This window comes from Xenopus tropicalis, chromosome 1 (genome assembly GCF_000004195.4).
Source record: "Xenopus tropicalis strain Nigerian chromosome 1, UCB_Xtro_10.0, whole genome shotgun sequence".
NCBI lineage: Eukaryota > Metazoa > Chordata > Amphibia > Anura > Pipidae > Xenopus > Xenopus tropicalis.
In genome coordinates, this window is record NC_030677.2 from 127,869,883 (window position 1) to 127,890,979 (window position 21,097).

A 21,097-nucleotide genomic window follows, 5' to 3' on the forward strand; every position below is an offset into this window, starting at 1 on the left:
ATTTTTTGATGAAACATTGAAGGGTGTGCTGGCCACAGATGATTATTTTCTATATAGATATAATTTTGGCTATGCACCCCGCAGAACATTGAGCCTTGGAGTGCGGACACCATTTGGATTGATATATATATATATATATATCTCAATGCTATAACATAACATGAGAAACTGTCATTACCTCAAGAACTGCATGGGTTTTTCAACCTGCGTTGTGCACATTTGTTTTCTTTTGGCCTTTTACTTGAAGCCTTTTTTTATGTCCAACTTCCTTAGTCCCCCATTGAGCCATTCTGTAGCTTCTTTTCACCCATCTCGCCAGTGTCCTTTTTTCCCGTAGTTGTGCCACTCACTATCCTTGCTGAGTTCATAGCCTTTATAGTTCTATAGTTTTGTTGGCATGCAGGGCCCCAGTACAATGCATTAAAAAGATAGAGGCTTGCCTAGAACTTGCATTCTTTCTGATAACAGCAGCAGCTTACACACTGTAGGCATCTTCTATTTATAGTTCTGCACTTACAATTTCCAACAGATATGATATTACATGAGCATCTAAAAAAAACTAAATAAAAAAAAAATATATATGTGTGTGTATATATCATTGAACCCACATACATAGAGTTTCTTGAGAGATCTAATATCTGACCGAGTAACATGGAATACTAACCAAGGCCCTTACTATGCTGTGAATTGCATGCAAGGCTGGTGCACAAGTAATTCAATTCTTCAAAAGAGAAACATAATTATTTTTAATTTAGTATTAGCATAGAAATCTGTATATTGTGGGGTACTGCTGCGCCAGCAGTATAATGCTGTGTATACCTCACATGCAGTCTTTTGGATTTCAGATCAGTGTGAAAATCTATAGTGAATATTACAGAAGACTATAGTGAATATTACAGATTTCACTTTATCTGCACTTTGTCAATAGTATTCCATGGCCCTTATTAACCTGACAACAAATATATCAGCTGGTCCCTTTAGACTAAATGATGTGATTTTAATGTGGCCATGCCAAGTTAGCACTTATAGTATATTGATTCTGTTGGACTAGATATGGTGGACTGAATTCTATTTAGCACACACCAAACACTTTTCTAACCTTCCAAGTTATTAACAAAGATGTCACTATCCCCAAATAATTCTGACCATTTTTTAAAATGGGAATGCAGTGTGCAACCATAGAAAATTTTTTACAATTTCTGGCAAAATATATACAGTCATTATTTGTTAAGTGTGTGAACATATTTTTAAACTGAATATTCTATGAATGTTCTATATCATGTTTGAAAAATATTATCTTATTCTTTCCACCAACATTAATAAAAATAAAAATAAAATCTGGCCAGCCTCTGCTCATTAAGTAATGTGACCTTTTTGAATGTCTGTCTTGCTATGCTTCTTAAATATTTTCCTAATGAAGCTGTAATTGGCACCATCCACAATATCTTTCTTCCATTATGTTGTTATGGTAACAGATGCGTCTCGAGCTCTTCCAGAGTTTGCAGAAGTTGAAATATCTTCTCTGCCAGATGGTACAACCTTTGAAGATATCAAGTCGTTGCAGAGTCTTTATCGAGAGCACTGTGAGGTAAGGCAGCATTCTGTGGATTCCAGCTACCGAGTGGTACGTCCTGGGGCCACTAATTCCACTTTCTCTTGTTGTTTTAATCAGAGCTCTTTCAGCGAAACACTAGTCTGTCCAACAATTTAAGGGCAAAAGATAGAATGATTTCAAAAATAATTGTCACAGATGTCAGCAAAACATTACCAAACTTCAGTTAGTTTTTTTAAGTGTGAGTTTTTCCATTCACTTTTTTACAATTTAGGAGAGTGAACTATTGTAAAACCTAACATGTAAATCTTTTATTTATCCCATCACGTAGTTACAACTCCTCAACAATTCTAGAACATTATTGCTTCTTTATTATTTATTAATAGAGATCCAAATATTTTATATTAGGGATACATGGCTGGAGGTTTAAGCTCAGGGCATCTTTACAGGGAAGGCTGTGCTGTACATGTACCCCAGCAAGGATGGACTATTTTGGTGTGCTATTAAGGTAGTACTGTAATCTTTGCATAAAAAAAGAATATGGTGTAGGGCTGTCTTCACACACCCATTATCAGTATATACAGGACATTAAGATATTCTGTGCATTAAACTATCAATATATGCCATCCCTTTAAGCAAAACAGGGATTATTTGTCCATATATAGCAATATACTTAATTACTTACACTAAGCTGGCTAACTACAGTAGTTATCCCCGGTCTGGCCAGTCCCACACTCACTTTCATTTTATTCATTAAGTATTCAACGATTTTATTATACGTTTTACAAAGGGACCAAGTTGTACCTGCAGCTTGCTTGCTTTCAGGGTTAAAACCCCCAAATGGTTGGCCTTTATTGGCTCCACTGGAATCACCTGACTTTAGCTGGGAAAGGCTACAACATGAAGCTGGCCACTGCACCTGTATAAACTGTAGCAAAAAAAGAGAAATTTGTGCCCATTGGCAGGTGTTGTCTTCATTTCTCACACGGGTAAAGCTCCCCTAAATTATATCACGTAAAATTCTTTATTTTTTTAAATATTTTGTGGATTACATGCTTTCTTGTTACAGGACTTTTTGTGGTTTTTAGTGCAGTATCTTGCCACAGCCATTAGGTGGTTATCAATACACAATCCTTTTCCATCACTGGTGCTGTACCTTTTTGATTACTCTAATTAACCACTAGGGGAAGCAGTGGCAATATTTATTTGGTTATATGGTTTGCCTATGTTTAGTTATGATGTTGGTTGCACAGTGCCATCTAGTGGTTCTATTCTATGAAATATACATATTGTATTGCAGTTAATGGTGGTCTGCAAATCTTTACGGGACCATGGCATCATCATCCAGAGATAGTATTTGAAACTGCTACCTCTTGGCTTTTGTCTGTTTAGTGATAGATTTCGGCTTTAGTTGAGATGTCATTTCTTTAGCTTTGTCACACCACCAGTCAGTCAGGCACCAGTCAGAATGTTTGGTTGTGAACCTCCTTCGTAAAGAGTGGCATAACGTAGATTCATAGGAACCATATGAAACATCTCTTAACCCTTGATTTCACAGAGGGACATGGGCAACACATTCTCTTATCTTATCTAAATACATTCCTGGCGCATTTGTTGTGTGGTTTAGTCTGTTTACCAAAGCTTTAACCTGTTTTCCTAACTTGCCATTAAAAAAAAAAAAAAAAAAAATCGGGATCAAGCATTGGATTAGGTAACTTAATCCTTTGCTTACATGGGATGAAGATCTATTTCCCTTATCAAATAACATTCCTACTTTGGCTAATCATGTATTTTTTTCGGCAGATGCTAAGCAATAAGAGAGCACAGAATGTTAAATAAATAGAAGTATAGGACCAGTTATTCAGAAACCCTTTATCCAGAAAGTTCTGAATTACGGGAAGGCCATTTCCCATAGACTTCATTATAAGCAAATAATTCTAATTTTTAGAAATGATTTCCTTTTTGTCTGTAATAATAAAACAGTACCTTGTACAGGTATGGGATCCCTTATCCGGAAACCCGTTATCCAGAAAGCTCCGAATTACGGAAAGCCCGTCTCCCATAGACTCTATTTTAATCAAATAATTCAGAATTTTAAAACTGATTTCCTTTTTCTTTGTAGTAATAAAGCAGTACCTTGTAATCGATCCCAACTAAGATATAAATAATCCTTATTGGATGCAAAACAACACTATTGGGTTTAATTAATGTTTTATTAATTTTTTAGTAGACTTAAGGTATGGAGATCCAAATTACGGAAAGACCCCTTATCCGGAATACCCTTGGTCCCGTGCATTCTGGATAATGGATCCTATACCTGTACTTGATGCCAACTAAGATATAATTAATTATTTTTTAGTAGACCTAAAGTATGGAGATCCAAACTATGGAAAGACCCCTTATCTGGAAGACTTCAGGTCTCAAGCATTCTGGATAACAGATTCTATACCTGTAGTCTATCTAATGAAAGTCAGAGAGATTCACAGTATAAGGGAGTAAGGAAGAATCATCACATAAATGTTCTGCTTACACCCGCAATCACTTTGAAATAAAAGGAATTAGCACTGATGAAACACTGGAGGGAGCACTGATGATAACATTTTATAATTCTGTATAATGAAATTCTATTGTAAGCCATCTGCTGTAAGTACAAGTATCAGCCAGCTTGGGATCAAATATAACATATAGGACCTTTTTCCTTCCACAGATAACAAAATCTAGGGCACCTGTATTTACATACCACAAGGCGCTGTATATTTTGTATTTCCATACTGTATGTTGTTAAGCAGTGCACAGTTCATATAGTGACCAGTGAAGCAGGTGGACCACAAATTAAAACAGCTTTTCAGCCTTTTCCTGATTTTGACTAAAATGTAGATTGACTTTTATATATTACGCAATTAGGGATGCACCGAATCCACTTGTTTTTGGATTTGGGCAAATCCTTTGTGAGAGATTTGGCTGGAATACTGAACCGAATCCATACCCTTTTTTGCAAATGTAAATTAGTGCACAGTGCGTGTGCCGCAAAAAATGTTCATGTTCCGTGTTTACATGACAAAATGTCTTGTGATTTTAAGGATTCAAATTCGGTTTGGCCAGGAGCATGGATTTGGCCAAATCTGAATACTGCTGAAAAAGGACGAATCTTGGGCAAATCCCTAACCAAATCCTGGATTCAGTGCATCCCTATATGCAATATATTATGCAGATGTTCCACAAACTGATGCACAGAACCCGCAAATTGTTTGAATTTGGTTTATAATTCGATGACTTTTTGCACATAATTTGGTATTTAGACAAATTCAAAAATCATGCTTACAAACTTTCTTTTGCTTATCTACCTTTAGGCGATATTGGACGTTGTTGTTAATCTACAGTTTAGCCTGATCGAGAAGTTGTGGCAGACTTTCTGGCGTTACTCTCCTTCATCTCCAGCCGATGGTTCCACCATTACAGAATCAGGGTAATGCTTTCCTTTTACTAGGTTTTTTACTCTGAGTAGCTTCTCATTTTAATGTCAAACACAGCAGGAAATAACAACAACAACAATGTACAGACTATTTAAGCCCCCCATCCTCCCAAAATTTACTTACATTTTCATTCAATACCAGAGTGTTTATGTGTACTGTACACTACAAGTTCTGACCCAACTTTAATCCCAGCACAAAAACTTTTTTGCATAGTGAAACAAAATGCAAACTTCCAATATAAGTTGATTGCTTTTTTTCATTGACTTTAAAGTTTTGTAAATTTGTAAATATAAATAGCTGACTGTTTGACACATGGCTCTGACTCCAGACCATTGAAATTGTTTAATGTACATTGGAAAGTTTCTTAGAATAGCATTTTCACTATGCAAAACAAAACAAAAACACAATAGTTTTTGGGTGTTCCCCTTTAATGGAATTATTTTAGTTTTTGGGGGGGTTTTTGCTGCATGCTCCTACTTTGTATGTATTAGAGCGGTCCCTTTCTGCTGCATGCTTTGTATGACTGTTAGAGCGCTTGCTTTTGCTGCATGCTCCTACTTTGTATGACTGTTAGAGTGCTTGCTTTTGCTGCATGCTCCTACTTTGTATGAATGTTAGAGTGCTTGCTTTTGCTGCATGCTCCTACTTTGTATGAATGTTAGAGTGCTTGCTTTTGCTGGATGCTCCTACTTTGTATGAATGTTAGAGTGCTTGCTTTTGCTGCATGCTCCTACTAAGTGTTTGCCTATTTTCTTAATATTTCTGCAGAAACCTGAGTGAAATAGAAAGCAGGCTGCCCAAGTCAAAGCTGATTTTGTTCTGCAAAAACGAGTCTATTGTAAAGTGGATGTGCAACTGTGACCATATGATGTACCAATCCTTGGTGGAGATTCTCATTCCTGATGTCCTAAGACCAATTCCTAGTAGGTTATGAACTAAACCGAATGAATGGTTCTGGCAGGAATAGAATAGAATATATAGCTCCAAGAGTGCTGTGTGTGATATGATGTTACATTCTATCCTCTGTAATCACAATGTAAGAGAAAAGTACTGCATTAGCAGCTCTATTGCACTTCTTAATGGCACCATGTTTTCATAGGGCCTTAGAGCACTTAAAATATCTCACTTTTAGGGCACTTGTTGTTATATGCACGCTGCATTATTTTTGAGTTCCAAGTTGCCAAAGTAAAAGGTGTCATGACCCAGAAATAATCCAGCTGTCGTTGAACAGTATAGGTACAATAAATCCTGGCCCTGAGAATTTTACAACCTGTTTTTCTGCTCGCTGAGGCACAGGAACAGAGTGACTTGTTCAAGGTCTCACTGAGCTGGCAGTGTATCTGGTAGCGATTCACTAGCCAATCCGCCTACGTAATGCTTGGTCACAGTGGTCTAATTACAGACTTCAGCTTTATTCCTTTTTTTTTCTCTTTTGCCTTATTCTGAAAATTGTACATCATCCGTATCAAAGGCAGGTAATCTCACTAATGGGGATTACAGTTAATCTTTTTCTTCGTGCCTTTTATATCTGAATGTACTATTTGTGAATAAAGCTTTATAGGTTACGGTATTATGTCCTTCTGCCTTTTATTATAAAGCAGCCTGGGTGACTATGTTCTGCCTAGGAGACAAGCAGCAGGAATTTGAAAGTCAATGTGATTTTTTTTTCTTTTTTTATTATTCTGAAGAGCAGTAATCCTAAAGAACCTTGTGGTAAACAAAGCTACTTTCAACTGATGTGTATATCTGTATTGGAAGGGCTAGTTACATGCTGCATAGTGCAGAACAATTTAATGCCTACAGCATTGTGCAACATGAACAGGCTTATGACCTTCACTGTGCAACCAAAAAACGAAGAAATAAATGCCTCTTCTTCAGCCCCTTAATTCTGAGTATCTTTCAGTAACATCGGCATTAGCAATTTCCAGGCTGGTTGGTTGTGTTTTTATTTTTTTCCTTTCCTTTCTATTTTTGTTTTGCAGATGCTTAATGTTGAATGTGAGAGCATTTTCAATGCATTTAACCCACTAATAACAAGTAGCTCAGGGAATCAATGGATTTTTTTTGACAAGATTACAGGCAGCTACAGTTAGTAGTTTGGTACTTTTACAACAAAAATTAAGTAAGCAGTTATTGTTAAATGAAAGAGATATTAGCAACAAACACAAATGTGCTCCATTGTTAGAGGTACGTTGGGGTGATATTTAAAAACATGCTTAAAGAAGAAGGAAAGGCTAATAAAGGGTTAATCTCAAGCTGCAGGCATACCTTCAGGTGTCTCAATAGTGCGCTTAAGTCTCCCCATATTTCGCCTGTTCAGATGATCAGAAGCCTCATAGGAAAAAAAAACTCTGAGCTCTGTAAAGAGAGTTCCCATAATGCCTCGCTCCTGCACCGAGACCAAAGCCGGTGTACATGCTCAGTTTGTAAGACTATGAGGAAGCTTCCTGCTGATTGGTTCAGATCACACATTCCTAAGGGGGGGAGGGAGTTCTTAGCATTCTTGAGGGAGGGGGGAGCAGGAGAGAGCTGAGTGTCTTTGGCAGAGGAAAACAAACAGACAAGAAATCCTGTATCTTTTGACTGAGGACTCTGTGAGTGCTTATGGCTGTATTTACATAGATCTTTCCAATAAAGCTTACTTAGTTTTTACCTTTCCTGCTCCTTTAAGATAAGAATACAGGTATGGAACCTGTTATCCGAATGCTCGGGATATGGTTTTTTTCATGATTTGGATTTCCATACCTTAAGTCTACTAAAAATTATATAAACAGTTAATAAACCCAATAGGATTTTTTTGCCTTCTATAAGGATTAAATATATCTTAGTTGGGATCAAATACAAGGTACTGTTTTATTATTAAAGAGAAAAAGGAAATCATTTTTAGTCATGTAAATTATTTGATTAAAATTGAGTCTATGGGAGGCGGGCTTCCTGTAATTCAGAGCCTTTACTGGATAACAGGTTTCCGGATAATGGATCCCATACCTTGGGCTTGGGCAAAGCTCAGAATATTCCTGTACTAGAGTCATCTAGTTTGGGATGGCACTAATACTCTAGACTTTTTTTTTGTTTTTAAAGGCATATTTCAGTGCTGGTCTGTTTTTTCTCAATGCAAACTATTTTTGGCCTTCCACTGCCACAGAGAAATGGGTATCTCTAAAAGTATTTCATGGGGTGATTACCTGGGGTGTTCTGTAGCATACGTACAGAGTATCGCAACAAAAAAACATTTCTGTTTTGTAGATTTGTTGTATAAGAGAGAGAGATACATGATTAGGAAATGTATGGTTATGAGTCTGCGAGGCCTCACTTTCAGCTTTAAAATAAGCAGACTTAATTGGCCAAATAATCCATTTCTACCATCAATGTTATAGGGCAGTGTACAAGCTTGTGGTAATGTGAATCATTTGACACAGTAAAGTCTCCTATAAAATGCACTTTTTAACCTCTTTCTCAGCTTGCTTCTGCTTTTTGTAACATACTTGCACTAATCTTAAGCGTAATTCTAAGCATCTTTATTTTTCAATAGTGTTAGAGTTTAAATGCAAATGCTATTGAAAGAAGTATTTGTTTATTCCCTTTTCTTTTCTGTGTCTGACTCTGAAAAAAGTAACAGGAGTCAGATCTCTTCCAGGACTTTTTATCAGATTTCATCAGCTGGCTTGCAAAATTGTTTCAGGAGTCAGAAACAGATACTGCTTTCAGTTGCACTTATATTTACACATACCTTAACCTTTTTTTATCAATTAATGTTTATTGGAAAGTTGCTTAGAATTGTATTTTCTTTCTTTATGCAAAGTCTAGTTTCCGTGGATGATTCTGTGCATGTTTGTACTTACCAGTGGGAGGAGTTAAGGGTGCTCTGACAAGACAACCTTATGTACAGAAAGTAATAAAATGAAGCAAGATTATGATAGAAGAAAGCTAGCATGCTTGCTTAGATTTATCAAGGACAAAGCAACTCTCAGACATGCACAGTATGGCTTCTTAAGAATAGTCATACAGAATGTATTCTTTTATAATTCAATAGTTGGTGACTGCAGTCAGTGCCCTTTTAAATGGGAGATGTTTGGTGTTTGTACTTCTGTTTGTGCTAAGGTTCCTTTGCACCCATAACATCATGACAGCTGCTTTCAGCAGATACAGTAGAATACTCTATAGATAAATTGTGATTAAGGTAAAAGAAATATCCGGTCCAGACCTCTCACTGTGCTTGATGTTCAGGTTTTTAAAAAGAAACATACTGTAATACTTTTTCCTCTATCATTTCATGACAATGCCCTGGGGACTAAGCTTTAGTTAAGCAATATAATGAGATAGTCCTGCGTTGCTTACTCTTTGTCCTTTCTTCCTGTTTAGGTGCCTTGACCCAAGCCGTTCGCAATTTTGCAAAGAGCCTTGAAGGTTGGCTCTCTAGTGCCATGAGTAATATTCCACAAAGAATGATACAAACCAAGGTGAGCTACATCCTGCTGTGGATACCTTTCTTCTGAAGAATGCTAACAGTTAGTAAGCAAGTGGTTTGGTGGATTTGAATTTGGCTCATATACATTAATTCAGCAGAAGTAATGTTTATGATTGGGAGGACTCCATTGTACTTACTTTAACAGGAAAATCACAATGAAAAAATAATGGGATATAAAACGGGGGACAAGACTAAAGTTATCCTCAAAATAACTGCACAGGTCTCAGTTATGATACACGGATTCCATAGCTGGGCTGCGTTTTGTTGGTCAGGAGCATTAAACTGAACAAGAAGATGGAGTAATAAATAGAGTTGTAGAGGGTGCAGCTATCATTCTGGTGGCCCCGAAAAAACAATACTTAATAATAATAGTACTGGAGTCAGAGACCATTTTCTTGTACTGAATTTAAAATTTAGATAGTAACCATGCATGGACTTGGCATATTCTAAAGAAGTAAAGATTGCTAAAAAATATTAGAAATTGTAAGTAAGACGTGACATACAACTAAATCTTTTGAATAAAGGTTTAATCAAAATATGAAGAATGGAGCATGTGGAAAGCTAGATGTGAATATTTCAGTGTTGCATTCCCTGTATTAAACCTAAATTAGTTGCTTGCCTGTCAGGGCCGAGCAGTGACCAAAGCTCAGCTTACTATTTGGTTGCAGACTGGGAAGAAAAGAGACAGTTTCAGGTCAAAAGAATTTAATCTGTGATAAGATATTAAACGTGTGATTTTTTGTGTGTGTGTGTGTGATGAACACATAGCTGCCATTGTATTAGGGCTCTGGCACACAGGGAGATTAGTCGCCCGCGAAATCGCCAGCGCAGCGTGTGCCATCCCACCGGCGACTTACATTTTCGCCGGTGGCATGGTAGTTTGGGAGATTAGTCGCCCGTGACAAGGGAGATTTGTCGCGGGCGACTAATCTCCCCGTGTGCCAGAGCCCTTAGAGTTCCCTTCTTGCCTTCTATAACTTTTCTTCTTGTAGAATTTACTCTCTTCTTTGAAAAAATGTTTTTAAGCTTGATACTGAAAATAAAATGTGTACAGACATGTATGTATTAGCATTTCTGTGTTAACAGGTTGCTGCTGTAAGTGCCTTTGCCCAAACTCTGCGTAGATACACATCCCTTAATCACTTGGCTCAAGCAGCTCGCGCTGTGCTGCAGAACACGTCTCAGATCAACCAGATGCTAAATGACCTCAACCGTGTGGACTTCGCCAACGTCCAGGTAAATCACATAAGGATTATAATATTATATGTATATATATATATATATATATATATATACAGTATATATATGGGTTTTAAATAATAATATGCATGAATCTGAATATGTTGATATATGATTAAGTATATGGTTATGTGATCTCGTTGTCCAATGATAGGAGCAGGCTTCCTGGGTGTGTCAGTGTGATGACAGCATGGTGCAGAGACTAGAAACAGACTTTAAGATGACTCTCCAGCAGCAGAGCACTCTGGAGCAGTGGGCTGCCTGGTTAGACAATGTGGTGACACAAGCCTTGAAACCGTATGAAGGACGGCCCAGCTTTCCTAAAGCAGCCCGGCAATTTCTGCTCAAGTGGTCATTTTACAGGTACCTTCACTCTATTTCAGCTTCATGTCAAAAAGCACTCATAGAAAAATAACAAGAAATAACAAAACATACAGTATATGCCCTTTACATTTTAAGTGATAATGTTTCAAATACAAGTACATATTTTTCTTTCTTTTAAAATATTGCTATTTAAAAACATTTTTAATTCAGGTCCTTCAGACCGATTTTGCAGCTTATTTGCCCGTGTATGGGCACCACCATTAGGCCTACCTGACCAATATGTAGGTTTAAACTTTCCAGATTTCGATCAGGCTGGTTTGATTTTCCCTTTGGATCTGGGACCACATCAGTGTGCATTGATGCGATCCTCAACTCATCTATCCATGTACCCACCATTTTAATCTGATCATTCGGCCCTAGGCCCAAACAATCCAATTAGCCCGATACTGCCCACTATAGGTGGGCATATTGGGAGATGATTTGCTCATTTTGTGACCTTGCCAAACAAGCAAATCACAGCATGTATGACAGAGGCAGGTCAAGGTCAGCCGACCTAGCCAACACGGTCAGCCACCTTGTCCCTGCACCCTCCACGGGGGCCCATGTGTGCACGTGTGCATGGGGATCATTGCCCCCACCATGCAGTGACAAGAATTGGGGCCAATGGCAAGGGAGCACGGACTAGGGTTAGGCAGGAGAGGTAACTATATGGGGCCCCCCATCTTTGCACCCTTGGTGCCTACCCCAAGTTCCAGCCCTGGTGTATGGCCACCTTTAGAGCAGAAAATGTGTGCTCCTCCAAAGTCTACATGTACTTGATGTTGATGAATAAGCAGCATTTAGCAACTACCAAAAGTGTAAAAAATGGAAAGAAATGAAGCCTAGATATGGCAAAGTAATTAGATACGATTCTATGAAGAAAAAAAAGTAGGAACTTTGACTGGGGGATTTCTTGGACAATATATGTCCATTTTCCCCAGGTCCTTTGAGAGCATCACTGCATAAATAAAACAAGTACAGGTCCTTTAAAAATCAAATGGTCTAGGAATAAAAGGAAAGAATAGAGTGAAAGCAAATTTGCTGTGGTCTTAGACTTTCTTGGAATAAAGTTGCAACCACTATCCAATATACTGCCCGAAGCAGGATGTAGATTTGTTATGTTCTTTTGCATGGTATGTTTTCAAACTGAGAACTGAAAGTGAGAATACAAGAATGAACCTCAAATGAAGGCTTAATACTCCTTGTCATGGGCCTGACCTTATAGCACAATGAGCTTATTTTAACTTATTTCAATACACTGAGGATAGGTACAGCTAACTTTTTCCTCATAAATCAAAGCAAATGCCATTTTAAAAAATAATACTGATACTGTAAACATAGTAGGGCTTTGCACTAAAATGTTGGTCATAACTATATATATGTTTGTAGACATCATATAGGGTAATAGAGGACACCGGGCTTTGCCCGAAACATGTAATGTAACACACTATTAAACACTAATTTGCAGCAAAGCCCTGCAGTGTCAGGTGTCCTCCATTACCCTATATGATGTCTACATGCAATTAGTGCTACAACAGGAGCACAGGAGTGATATTCCTGCTTGAATGAGGTAGCTGAACTGGAATACTGGACTTGGAAAGATTTTGGTTTATATATATGTTTGGTATACCTATACTGTATATATGTTTGTTCAACATAAACTCGGTAAATAGAATTTGTTTTAAAACATCAATATAAAATTTTGTTTTTACCTTTACTACTCCCTCCTCCTCTTGTTTAAGAAGAAATAATTACTGCTCACATGCCCCTTGTTTTCCCCTAGCCCATTTTATTAACTACGTTCCACAGTTGCTTAGAACCATCGCTATTACGTTATTAAAATAATGGCATTCACCTGCCAGTTACAAATGGCACACAATTTCACAATTATACTCTCTATGATTGTTAATAAAATCAGGGGACATCACCCCTCTCCACTTTTAGCCTTGCTTATCTTACTATCTTAATCCCCATATGTAATAAAAAAAACACAAAGTTTGCCCATTAACAACCAATAAAATATTTGCTTCAAACAGATGACCATTAAATTCTACTCACTGATGGTTGCTATAGCTGACTGGACCTGTAGCAAACTTTGCACCTTTTATTGAATAACCCCTTTAAAGTTTTATTATGGTAATCACTGAACTGGACATCTTTTACTTATGCCAACAGTTGTCTATACTGGATAAATAGCCAGGAACTTGAATATATGTATCTGACATGTATTTGGGTTTACAAACAGAATGGAGATCTAACTCAAAATCCAGTTTCTCCACTGGAGTCTATTACTACTTACTGCTTCATTTTACTTTTACCTTCATTTGCAACATTTATATACACAAACTGTGCAAGCCAGTGTTTTTATTATCATTTCTGAAGTGGTTTTATTAAGAAATGGATTTGCTTTGTGCTTGCTTTGCTTGTTTAAAGAGAGTTAATACAGTTTTTATTTAGAGTTACGACATTTATTGCTCTCCAAAAAGGCATAAGACTGTCAATTTGCACCGGAGCCTAGGGTTAATATACTACTTTTATCTTATTAATGGGTATTTAAAGCAGCTAGCAAAGGCTAGTGAATTAAAGAAATATCTTTAAAATCTGAATTATGCACTGAGAATGGTGATATTTCAACCTGTACTACTTTTCTTTTTGTTTTTCTTTTCCTTTCATTCCTTTTTTTCAAACAGTTCTATGGTTATTCGAGACTTAACCTTGCGCAGTGCTGCCAGCTTTGGTTCTTTCCACCTGATCCGCCTTCTCTACGATGAATACATGTTTTATTTAGTTGAGCACAGAGTTGCCCAGGCAACTGGAGAATCACCAATTGCAGTCATGGGAGAGGTGAGTCTGTCAACAAACATTTAATTTACTAGCTTTTTTTTTTTTTTTTTTAATGAATACCCCTTTACTATGAGTGTGTTTTCCATCCTGTTTCTTAAATAAAGAACATTTGGTGTCTACACAAAATCTTCTCATTTCAAGACTATTTTTTTTCATACTGATGAATGATCATTACAGCAGGGTTTTATCGGTTACAGGTGACCCTCTGGAGTTTTATTTTAACAGACATAATTACCTACTTCAGATCCTGATCAGAAGGACAAGTGGCTGACATTTCAGTTGTCGCACAGTAATTAAAGTGAACATTTTCCTAAAAATATACTTTGGGAATGAGCTTTTTTTCTCTAATTTCTTTTGTCATTTTCTTCCCCTCCTTCTAACACTAACATTCAAATTCTCATCCTGTCGCTTTTGGGGTTTTTTTTTCAACCCATCTCTGGCTAACTGCAAGAAATGTATAGTAATATAATATAATGCACTTCAGTATTATAAGTCCACCTTGCTTTTTTTTATTTAAAGAAATACAGAGTTTTCTGTGTTTTTGCTACCTGTCATCATTCTTCTATCAGTGTCACCATGAGACTAATTGATCTGTCTCTCATTTAGTGAAATAGCTTGCGGGCCCCAGTAACTCTGTACATGTCACCACTTTTCAAAACCTGTGCAAAATATTATCTGTTTTTTATTTCTACATTTATTAGAATGTGCAAGCTAGGTCTCCTATCAGGCACTTTATAGCTCTGGGCCCTTCTGGATCTGCTGGTTGAATTTGACAAATTGTAAAAAACAGCTCAATGAGTCAAAGATTACTATGTTAAGCAGTTTTTATGGGTTATGGTATAACATTAAATGATCTGCTCTAACAAGTTTTAAAGAGCACACATGATCACATCATTGCATAGACATTTATTTTAAAAATTCCAAAATTGTTTATATCATAAATCTTCAACACATTTATAGCTTATATAAATATAAATTTAATCCCAGCTAAAATATAGTTAATCCTTATAGGAGGCTAAACAATTCTGTTGGGTTTAAGAAATGTGTTAATTATTTTTAGCAGACTTAAGGTATGGAGATCCAAAGTACGGAAAGACCCCCTTATCTGTCTGTAAACCCACCTTGAGCATTCTGGATTACTGGTCCTATACATGTGTGTGCGTATGTGTGTATCTATATATATATATATATATATATATATATAGATAGATAGATAGATAGATACACACACACCTTTGTAGATATGCCTATATTTAAAAAAATGTCTAATATATATGTGTGTGTGTGTGTGTGTATATATATATATATCTATAAACAGGACCAGCACACCATTTCACAGCAATTCTTCTATTTATTTATTCATTCACCATGCGTTCCGACGTTTCGGTCCCTACTGGGACCTTTATCAAGGACCTTGATAGGAGGGACCAAAATGTTGGAACGCACGGCGAATGAATAAATAGAAGAATTGCTGAGAAATAGTTTGCTGGTCCTGTTTTTTTCCATATTTTGACTTCAGCACCCATCTGTTAAACTGGTTTAGAGTGCGGACACACAGCTTGACTTATATGTGTGTGTGTGTGTATAGAATGCTTGGGGCCTCAGGTTTTCTCCATAATTTGCATCATCATACCATAAGTCTGCCAAAAAATTTGGCACACATTCATGCAGCTTAGTTGCGATCAAGTAAATATAATTTTTTATTATTACAGAGAATAAGGAAATAATTTTTAAAGATTAAAGTAATTTGCTTAAAATGAACTTTATGGGAGATGGCCTTGCCATAACTGGATAATGGGTTTCCAGAGATAACATACCAGTATTTCAGGTGTAGGTTCCATTTCTAGCAATGAGGACTAAATTTCACTTTCTGTCTGTACAGACACTGATAAATTCTGCATAAACAGGCAATTTTATTTCCTTCAAAGTGTGTTAGAACTTCTCTCACATCAGTACATAGGCTCAGTAATACCGTCTTTATGTATTGGTATGGTATTCAGACAGCAAAAACTTATTTTGCCATAATCATATCAATGCATTCATTGTCGTACATTAACTCCTAATACCTTTTTTATTTTTGTCTCTAGTTTGGAGATTTAAATGATGCATCACCAGGAAATATGGAAAAAGGTAAGTAACTTGATATGCTATGAGTGGTATCTGACAACAGTGTGTTGGCATCTATATCTGTTTTTGAAGCCTGCTGCATGCATGTGTGGCTGTAGCATTCTTTATTTATGTCTTGTGAAATCTATTGCTTCATTTTGTTGCTCTAATATTGTAGTTGATAATGCAATGACTGTTTTTGAAACCTCTGGCCAAAGGCCATAAAGCAGTGTATGTACTAAAAAAGCCAATTGCCTTTGTAGATTTCACAGTTGTTCTCTGTTTACAAAATTATTATATGTTATATGTGATGACAGTGGCAAATAGGGGGGAAATTACTCTGCTATCTGCATTGGAGCTATGAGGGTCTAACAAGTGCCAAACCCCTCACCTTGTTACATAATATAGTGATTAAGGTACCCCTATTGTAAAATATTAAGATATTATAATTCCCCAAGGACTTACATGACCATATAAAGGCATGCAGCGCGGGTGCTACATTGTTTGCATTGTTGGCAGCTTGTGTTTTTCATTTTTAATTCATCTTGTTTGGCATGTAATGTGTAGTTTGGGAGCCATTTTTATGCATTTGTTTTAGGGGTCTTTTCTGCAGCAGGAATTGGTCAGATTTCATTGAACTGTCATTATTATTAAGTTATTAATCAAGTATTTTCAGTAGAACCAAAACAACTGGTATAGATTGTGAATAAAGGTACAAATAGAGGCCTCTGTAGCTTTCCCAAACTACCAAAGGGCCCGCTATACTGCTTTGTACAGAATTATTTAGTAAATTCCTTGGTCACAGTTTATTAAATAACACAATATGTGGCTTGGGTAACTTTTGGAATGAAATCTGTTAGATACCTGAACTGTATATTTGTGTATGTAAAGGGGTTATTATTATACAAGCTACAAAAGAAGTGCCATAATGACTGTGACCTCCTTTGCCCTATGTGAATGATTGCTTTTACTGTACCAAACTTTATTTTTGCATACCTAATAATACATTCGCTGGCATAAATATATACTAAAATGTTCTCTGTTAATGTGTCTGTTAATATTCTCTGTCAAACTGTACAACTTTGCCAATGTAAATGTGTGTAAAGTGTGCCATAAAAATGACAAGCTTCTGCTTTGCAAAAAGTGCACTTGATGATATTTGCTAACTATTGATAAAGAACCTATTACCTTAACAGGCTTAATGCCTTGCATAATGTACAGTATAAAGCCCAGTAACATTTCAGCTTGGGGGTTAGGCTTTAGGGTTTAACCTAGGGACTGGTGGAATTGCTCTAAAACTCTATAGATGCTTTGTTACAGCATTTTCCCTATGACATTAAAGAAAAACAAGACCCTAGTGGCCTGTGCCAAATATTATGCTATAAGTTTGGAGCATGCAGTATGTCTAAATATTTACCAAACAAAATACTGCCAATTGAAACGCTTGATACTATGGCTTTTGAAATATAGACAGTGTACATTATAAATAGTTTTTTAGTTTCAGTAAGGGGTGATAGCATGGACCAGTTCTTCTGTATAAGGTCTTTATTTATCTCTTTCTCTGCACTTGTTCCTGCTGAGAAAGCAGATATTGTGTATCAGTCAGGCTATTAATGTCTAATCTGAAGCTCATGTTGATGGACTGCACTGAAATACTGCTAGGGTGCTTACGATTTGGTCCTAACTGTATAAAATAGGTATAGAAAATAAAGCCTTTCTCTCCCCTTAGTCAGCCTTGTAATTAGTGATTGTTTTCATCCTATGTGCTCACGGTTTGTTTTGCTGTAACAGAATTTTATTATAGCATTGGTGTAAGCAAAAATGTCACAGATTTTTATATTGTTTGTAGGCTGCACTTCACTTTTGGGGTTGCTGGCTATATTTGGCACTACATTTGTGTTGGAGGCAGATTAGTGATTTATTCATGCAATACATTACAATCCTTTTGAAACCATGTACTTATATTATGTTTAGTTGACTCTATATTGGTGACATCTGGGATATTGTCTACCTTTATAAAGGAGTGTAGTAACTAGTGTTATTAGTTTGCTTCTAGTTTCTATGGCAGCAAGGTGACTGCCTTGCAGTGCTGGGGTCCTGAATTCAAGCTTGGGCACAATCTGCACTTGGCACTGTTTAATAGCAACAAGTTTTTTTCTGCCTATACCTGGGTAGGTTTCCTCTGGCTTCCCTCCCACACTCCAAAAACATACAGGCAGCTTAACTGGCTCCTGAGAAAATAGATGCTACTGTGTGTAACTGTGATAGGGACCTTAGACTGTAAGACTGTAAGCTCCACTGGTGCAGCTACTGATGTAAATGATATATAATCTCTGTAAGGTGCTGCAGAAATATGTTGCCACTATATTAATAAATTACTAAAATAATAAATATTGCTACAATTCTCTCTGTTGGCCCATTCTTTACATGTAAAGTGATTTAAGTTGAACATCCCCTACAACTTAATGATTAGGGTAAAATCTACACCTTCTTTTTGAATAGAGGGGGGGGGGGGCACTGTAACTATATAATAAGCATGTCAATTTTTCTTCCACAAATTTGTTACTCCTAGGTCATGTAGCGGTGAAACTGAACAGAAATAGAAACATTACATGGCTTCTTGGTGTGATTAGTTGATTAGTACTTATTAGTTGAGTGGTTGCAAATCTCTTACCCTACGAAATAATTCCAAATCCTTTTCTATCATATTAGTTGAGCAAAATAAATATTGCTTATACTAAATTTAACATTTCAATTGCATAACCTTCCTTCTTGGAATTTACAATCCCAACAAGCAGACAGACTCCATTTTGTGTACACTGTTATTAAGACAAGTTTTGTATCACCCCAGAATGAGGGACCTGATGCCCATGCCCAGGCTACACAGTTATAGGCAGTAAGGAGAGAGAAGGAATGTGAGGAGTGCAGTGATGTCTAGGAAATGCTGAATGGAAAGTGAAAGGAATTGACTGCCCCACATCTATGCCTGAGGCATAAAGGCGGGGCAGGCAATATATGATTAACAGATCAGGTTTTTAAATATATACAAGAACGGATGTTTTAATTTGCAAAGGACTTTTATTATACAGCTTTTTATGTGTGGGCAACAGGTCCCCTTTAAAATGAATTTCATATAGTGGTTGCATTGATATTCTGAGACAATACATAGTTGTCTTTTTAGGGTTTTTGTATTGTAATCCTTTATTAGTCCAATTATAACCTGATAGAAATTTAAAAACTAGGTTGGTAATCACCAAATGGATGCAGTTTTATTCTAAGGCTAGATCTTATTGTTATTATTCATTGTTATTACTATTTAGGCCCTCTTCTGTTTATCTCTTGGTCACCCATTAAAACCACGGCTGGTGGCTTGGGTGGCAGCAACCAGGTTCCCTCAATGGAGAGTAACAAAAATGGATACAAGATATAAACATAATAAAAAAAATAAAGGCACAATCTGCTTATAGTTTCAGATTATCAAGCAAAACATTATACTAGAAGTTTATTTTAAGGTGAACTTGCCTTTTAATATTGTTGCATTTCTATCTGTTTATGAAAAAGTATATTTTTTGCGATTTTCCTCAGTCTCTCTCTCACACTCTCCTCCTTTCTCTTTGTGCTAGTTTCATGGTTGTTTGTTTGTGCAGATGAAGGCAGCGATGTGGAGAGTGAGATAGAGGAAGAGCTTGATGATTCTGTAGAGCCCCCAGCCAAGAGGGAAAAGACGGAGCTGAGCCAAGCGTTCCAGGTGGGCTGCATGCAGCCATCGCTGGAGGGGAGCGTTCAGCAAAGCCTGGTCTTAAATCAGCTGCACAGCGAGCACATTGTTACAAGCACTCAGACCATCAGGCAGTGCAGTGCCACCGGGAATACCTACACTGCCGTCTAGCGCAAACAAAAGCTTGCAGAAATGAGATGTAGAAATATATCTATGTCGGGCTTAAATGAGTGGCGGCAGAACAGAATATGACTGAAATGTGACTGTTTCTGGCCTTTCAGACCCACCTTTTTTATCTTTACCCCCCCCCCCAAGCATTTGCCCCTCCAACTCTTGCATTGTAAAGTAGATTTTCCAGGCAGTTCATGGATTTTATTATGTTTTAATATATATAAATATATTGTTTCTCTCTCTGTTTCTCAGCTACCCAAACCTTTCTTTCATTTTAGAACTTGAGTTTGCCTTTATGTTTTATTGTTAGCTCAGTAGTAGGTAAATTAGTTGCACTTCTGTAAAAGTAAAATCATCTTCATTTACACTGGAAATATAATGTGACAGCTGAGGCATGAAACAAGGGGGGGGGGGGGACCCAAAAAATGTGCAAGAAAATACTGGTGTAAGTTGTTTATATGTGAGAGGGTATATGTTTTTGGTGGTTGTAATATAATACAAAGGAGTATATATGCATTTTCTCCTATGTTCGATAAGTCAATATCATGAACTACGTACCTAATGCAGCAAGCTAAATTAGTGCGTTGTAATGCAAGTGAAAAAAAGTATAATTTTTTTGTCTAATGGTCAGCAACGCAAGCAATTTCCGTTAATTGTGTTCATTAATTTTTGGCTTGATGTGTGTAAACTCTTTGGGGGTTCGCTACGAGACTGTATAAATGGGTCAGAAAAAGTTGACAGCGCAATGTACATAGGCCCCAGACCGTGTTAAATCTCTCTAAGTGTTCCCCTGCTTCTCCGTTGCAAAACTACTGATTCAGTAAATGGGCACACTTGCACAGATGTTATATGCTGTTTAGAAAAGCCCATATGAATGGGTATAAACGGGCCCTCAAATATTCAGTAATTTAGGTAAGTACATTATGACCTTTGATATAAACTGAATCTTATATCCCTTCCTCCCTGATGGCTAACTTTGTGGCATAGATTGTTTATAACAGGATGGCTAGATTGCATGCATGAAATGTGGGAATCACTATATGTGGCATGCATATGTCCGTGATACGGCTTTTGAAGAAGAAAAAAAGTCAGGGAGATTAGGTTAAAGAAGCATAGGCTGGATTCATAGGGACTGAACGTAGAAAATGGCTTCCCTCTGTTCC

General features: G+C 36.9%; 1 protein-coding gene across 9 annotated transcripts in view; it reads left to right on the plus strand.

Annotated features, from left to right (window-relative positions):
• The window catches only part of rfx3 (regulatory factor X3), a 162,608-nt gene extending 142,066 nt beyond the window's left edge, over positions 1-20,542 (plus strand). For 6 of the 9 annotated variants that reach the window (XM_012964804.3, XM_012964824.3, XM_012964817.3 and 3 more), the window contains 9 exons: positions 1,476-1,588; positions 4,903-5,018; positions 5,794-5,948; positions 9,388-9,485; positions 10,580-10,729; positions 10,887-11,095; positions 13,786-13,939; positions 16,027-16,069; positions 19,669-20,542. In XM_012964804.3, coding sequence (XP_012820258.1) covers positions 1,476-1,588; positions 4,903-5,018; positions 5,794-5,948; positions 9,388-9,485; positions 10,580-10,729; positions 10,887-11,095; positions 13,786-13,939; positions 16,027-16,069; positions 19,669-19,934 — 1,304 coding nt within the window. In that variant the 3' untranslated portion in view covers positions 19,935-20,542. 9 annotated transcript variants of the gene reach the window in all.
• The last annotated feature ends 555 nt before the right edge of the window (positions 20,543-21,097 follow it).